General features: G+C 58.6%; 1 protein-coding gene across 1 annotated transcript in view; it reads left to right on the forward strand.

Moving 5' to 3' along the window:
• PFDN1 (prefoldin subunit 1) overlaps window positions 1-5,332 on the forward strand; it is a 31,674-nt gene extending 26,342 nt beyond the window's left edge. The window contains exon 4 of the mRNA XM_008637149.2: window positions 5,169-5,332. Within this exon, the coding sequence (XP_008635371.1) occupies window positions 5,169-5,252 (84 nt within the window). The 3' untranslated portion in view covers window positions 5,253-5,332. The remainder of the gene's footprint in view (window positions 1-5,168) is intronic.
• Window positions 5,333-5,661: the final 329 nt, after the last annotated feature.

Consider the following 5,661-nt stretch of genomic DNA (forward strand, 5'->3'; position numbering starts at 1 on the left):
GGGGGAGGGAGGTGGGAGGCTGGAGCAGTAGGTGACTTCCCGCCGTGTCAAAAGGCCATGGGCCACTTCTGTTAACCACAGCTCCTTTTCTTCTTCAGGGCGTGAGCTGTAATTGTATTTGCATTCAATCTAGTCTTTCCACAGCTGCTGCCAAAAGCAAACAGCACAGAGCTGGTCAGGGAGCAGGCGCTGCTCGCGATGGGGAGTGAAGGGCAAGGGAGAGCCGAGGAGCGGGGTGGTGGCAGGGGCGAGTCCTACAGCGTTGTTTGGCTGCAGCCACCCGTGCCAGGGCACAGGCTGGCCACGCCAGCACGCCTTGGTCAGGAGCGTGCACGGCGAGGGCTGGCTCGTGGCGCTGCCTGCACAGCCCCTGGCTGGGGCCGGCCAAGCTGGTGCTTCCAGGAGCCTGCGCTTCCTATGCCAGCAAAACACAGAGGCAGCTGGGGCTGGTGGAACCCCCCAAGAGCTGTTGCCTGCTCCCCCCAAAGCCATTGCCTGCAGCCCCCCACAGGTGTGCGTCCCACCAGGCCCATTGTGTATCAGTGCCCTGCCCTCCCTTCTCCTTGCAGGCAGGGCTGGGGCTGGTGGTGCTTTCCCTGCCAGGCTGGGCAGCTTTGTCTGCGGAGCTGTCAGCTGTACAGCCACCCTTCCTCCTGGGAAGGGTTCCTGGCAGCTGGATGTGATTGTCTGTCAGATGGGGCTGTGTGAGTGGTCAGTCCCATTTTTGGCTGCACGTCTGGTGACATGGCACAGGGTGTTTTTAGTCCATGTAGCTGTACCAAACCACACACAAGTTCACCCCTTGCCCCACACACGTATTTTAGGAAGGCTGCAGGAAGCCTTGGAGTGGAGAAGGCTCCTGAGAGCTGGCAGGGGAGAATATGGGCCAGGTTGGTGACCCATCTATGCTCAGGGGTAGGAGAGGTGCAAAGTCCAGTTTCTGAGCCCCCAGGATGTGCTGGGAGGCCCAGCTGGTGGGTTTGGCTCTGCTGCCCAAGGAGGGATCTTGCCCTCCATCCTGGTGCCAGACAGCTATTAGCATGGCAATTCTGTTACCAGAAAGCAGATTTCAGTGAGAACACTTCCTTTGGGGCTAGTTTTGAGACAGATCATCAGGGCTGTGGTTTGTCTTGTTCCCAAGTGCTGCAGCCCTTCCTGCCTGGGGAAGGAACTGTTGTTGGGAGTGGTATTAGCTTAAAGGAATTAGGAAACTGCAGGCTGGGAGGCATTGACTGCACTGGCTTTTAGGGGGCATCCTCTGTCGGTTTGCACCCTGTCAGTGTTCTGCAGATGGCCCAGACCTTGCTGGGCTGTGGCAGCGGCTGTGTGTCGGTCTCGTGTCCCAGTGCAGGTGGCAGAGCACTTTCTGTGTGGTTCAGAAGGGGGATCAGGGGGCTGTCACTGTAGAGGAGAGAGTGGATGAGAACTGGTGGGTGGCCTGTGGCAGGAAGAAGTGAGGATGCAAGAGCCTGTCCTGGGCTGGAGCAGGTCAGCGGGCTCCGTTTTGGAATGTGTGTGAAGCGTGCTGTCCACCTGGAACTGTGTGGCTGCAAATCCTGCTACCTTCCCACGTGCCCTCTTCCATGCAGCCTCCAGCTCCCCTTCCTTGCTCTGTGGGGGAGAAGCTTCTCCAGCACTGATGGGACCTGCAGCCCTGGGTCATCCCTCCCTGTGAGTGAACTGTGCCTGGGTCATGGGAATGCACTGACCTTTGTCCGGGAGTGACGGGGGCTGGCAGGGCCTGGCACTGTTGGTCAGAGGCTGTTCCTCTGAAATAAGTTTCAGTAACACCCCACAAGAGAGTTTTGTAAAATAATTTTCTAGCAAGTGGCTGTGGGAATTGTGAACCAGGAGGGGGAACGGCCCTTGCTGTGGTTGGAGCCCTTGGCTGATACCAGCTGCTTCCTGTCGTGCCCTCCAGGTTTCCTTGTCACTGCCTTGCCACACTCCTGGCGAGACTGCAGGGGGACAGCAGCACGCCAGGTCACTGCTGTGGAGCCTGGCCCTGCTTGTCAGCCGGAAGCTGGGGCTTTTCTGGGAGCTCAGTGTCATGTGGCAACTTCCCCCTGATGCCTTCTCAAAGCCAGTCTCCTTTCTCTGTTCTTCCCTGGAGCTCTGTGGCTCAGGCAGTGGCATCTGGGGCCAGTTTGGGCACCCACCTTACCTGTCCAGAGGCCCACAGGAGCTGGGGGAGGGTGAGGGCAGTTTAGGGCACTGGTGTGGCGAGTGAGTAGGAGCTCTGGGTCAGCAGCTCACAGGTCATGCAGCCACCAAAGCCAGAGGTGCAGGGCCACTGTGCTGCCATGTCCCCTTGGGCTGCTGCCATGTCCCCTTGGGCTCCAGACTGGTGAGCACTGGAGCTACAGCTTTAGAAGTGAAACCAGAGGCTTCAGAGAGCAGCGGCCCTCTTTGGTTTCACGAGGGACCGGAACCAGCAGCACAGTTTTGGCATTGCCCTGGGAATTCCCACAGGCTGTACTTGCCATGGCACAGGTAGCAGAGGATGATCACCTGCAGCAGCAAACACATTTTCCCAGAGAAATGCATCAGCTCAGCGGGTGCTGAGGTGAAGCCCAGCAGCCACAGGCTGGCTCAAGCCAGGGGCTCAGAGGACATAGGGTTAACTAGGGCTGCGAGTGCAAATGAAAGCTGTGAGTTGGAAGCTGGAGGTGGGGTTTGGGGTGCAGGGTGGCGTTCAGGGAACAGATACCACCAGCCTGGCAGGTCTGGCTGGACCGGATCAGCCTCCAGCATGACTTCAGAGCTGCGCTGCCGTGTCTCTGGGCCCTGCTGTGAGTAGGCAGAGCGTGTGTCAGCTGCTCGCTCGGCGCTGCTCCCCGGGAGAGACGGAGTTTCCTGTCTAGACCCCAGTAATCGCAGCGAGGAGGGGTTTGCACGCAGGCTCCCGCTCCTTCTCCGGTGATTACCGAAGCAGAAGCCGGGCTGCAGTTCTCCCTGCCTGGGGAAGAAACACCTCGCTTCTGCCATGTGTCTCGGAAAATGTGGCGCCCGTCTGCTCCTCGCTTGCTCATGATCCGGGCTGTGGGCTGGAGTGGGAGCCAGCCCCTGTGCTGGCTCCGGCACTGCCTGGCTGCAGGACAGCTCGGGGAGTTTGCAGCCCCCCAGCTGCGGGTGCAGGGCTCCCCTTGATGCTCGAAGGATGCTCCTGGAGCCCAGGGATGGGACTCCCTGGAAACTGCTTCTGGGAGGGAGTACTGGCAGCAGCACAGATTCTTGTGCTTCAGAAATTAGGTGACCAAGGAGAGTGAGGGAAAGAAAAATTCCCTGAATCCTGCCCTGCCTGGGGCTGCAGGTGCTGCCTAAGTGCAGAAATGGCATTAAACCCAGGCCCCTTGCATGGGGAGGGCAGAGCCTATCACTGTGCAGGGTGGGCAGTGTGGGTCCACGTGGGTGCTCCTCTGCTGCGTCAAGGTCCCTTGTCCTCGTGGAAGTGGGGCCAGCAAGGCTTCCCAATGGGATGTCTGAAATTCCGCTGGAAGGAACATGGAGCCGTGGCTGCAGCCTGCCAGCTCCTGGGCTCTCCCAGTCCTGCTGCACAGCCTGCCTGTGGAGAGCTGCTCTCTGGAAGTGTCTCCTGCTGCCTGGTGGGAGCAGGAGACGGGGCCAGGGGAGAGGACAGGAGGGCAGGACCATTTCATGCACTAATTTAATGGTGTTCAAAAAAACTTTAGTAAAAAATGACCCCCCAGAAGTCAGCTCTACTGCTGCCACTCTCCTCTGGTCAGCAGAGCGAGGTGAAGCTCAGAGCCACGCGGGTTTTTTGGGCCTGTCTCCTCTTGCTGGCCTCAGACTCAGTTCCCTATGTGTGAAATCCCTCGACGTCTGTGCGGGCAGCGTGGGGACAGCACGGCGGTGACAGAGCCCTGCTCCTGAGTCACTGAGTCACTGGCACTGGGAACCTGTGGCTGCTCTTCTTCTCCCTGTGGTTTCCTCAAAAGCAGTTCCTGTAAGCGAAAGGGACCCTATGTGCCTGGGGACCACAGAGAGGGACAAGGAACCCTGAGCCATAACCCTGGCCCTGGCTGTCACGAGCAGCCTTTAGTATTTAAATACAAACCCTTCAGCCTTTAGAAGCAGAGCTGGGATGGGCCTTGCAGCTGAGTGAGCAGCTGTGCCATGGCAAGGGGACAGAGGGGCAGTGGTGGCAGCAGGACTGCTCCATGGGCTAATGGATTTTCAGCATTACAGGACCACAGTTTCAGGGGCTCACGGAAGTCAGGGCGAGGCTCTCAGGGCAGCATCAGCAGTTCTTGCCCTTCACCTGGCCTTGGGCTGGGTGGGCTTTGGGGGCCACTGCTGCTGAACTGGGCTCCTGGCACTGGGGAGGTGACTGGTAGAGCCTCTGGCAGGATGCTCTGGGATGAGGCCTGGACTCCTGGAAGTTAACAACAATCCTGCCAGTGCTCACTGGTAGCTGGCATGGCCCAGAGCAGGGCTCTACATGGGCAGCACGGGAGCCTGTGCTCACAGCAACGCCGGAGGAGACTGTTGTGTCTGTTGTTTGGAAACCCAGAGAAAATAGTCCAAAGAGCCAAGCACTGATTTTTCCAGCCACAGAGGAGCACCCAGACTAGCAGGAAAAAACACTGCATGCTGAATTCCTATCTTGGGATGCACATCTTGGGGCTGCTTCCCTGCCAAGCCCAGTCTAATTACAGATGATTAAGGAAACACGTATTTGGTGATGATGCCAGGGAATTTCTGATAGAAAGGAGGATATAGGGTTAGAAAATGGCCTAGCTAGGAAAAAGAACCTTTTGTGCCCAAGGAAAAAGGGTTTTGCTGTGCCTCCATCAGGAGGCCTTGGCGTGTCAGTCCCTCTCTAGGCTGCAAGAGTTATAGGATCTGATTTGATTTCCTTCCTTGCTGAGGTAGATGGCTCCCACTTTTTGCAGTGCCGCTGTTGCAACAGCCCCCGCAGCTCTGAGGTTTCAGGGGGGAACAAAATTCAGTCTGTGTAAACATGAACCTGCCCCTGTGCCTCTGGGAATGTGTAACTGCTGTCCCCACATGGGACACCTGCAGTGCGGTGGGTGCCCCAGCCAGCACCCACAGCTCTGCCTGGGCAGCTTTGGGCCCTGGTACCCAGGTGTGTGCTGGCAGGGCTGGGGGGGGATCCTGATTTTCTTCTGGTTTCTGCCTTGCAGCAGAAGAAGTCGTACCTGGAGCGGAGCGTGAAGGAAGCAGAAGACAATATCCGGGAGATGCTGATGGCCCGCAGGGCGCAGTAGTGGCACCCCTGGGTGCTCTGGGCTGATCCCCATTGCCTGACCCCCCACCCCACCTCAATAAAACACTGTGTGGCACACAGCTCCCGTCTCTGGCTGCTCTCCCTGCATAGGTGTGATGGAGAGATGGGGTGGTGGGAGGAGTTGGGGTGAGGGGCCTGCAGGAAATCGTGGTTCCCTGGAGTAGCTGTACCCTCATCCAGTGGACACCCACTGCCTGGTGTGGGCACTGGGGAAGGTCCTGCTGGGGAGTGGTGGTGTGGGAAGAGGGAGGTGGGCAGGGCTGGCACAGGCACAAACACCACCAGGGCATGGACACAGCCATGAGCACAGGCACAGACAGGGGCACGGGAACCGGCTCTGGCCCAGCCAGCCCGCGCCAGGAGGTCGTTCCCGCTGCCCCAGGTCATTC

The sequence above is a fragment of the Corvus brachyrhynchos genome, unplaced genomic scaffold (assembly GCF_000691975.1).
Source record: "Corvus brachyrhynchos isolate BGI_N302 unplaced genomic scaffold, ASM69197v1 scaffold376, whole genome shotgun sequence".
In the NCBI taxonomy this organism is placed as follows: Eukaryota; Metazoa; Chordata; class Aves; order Passeriformes; family Corvidae; genus Corvus; species Corvus brachyrhynchos.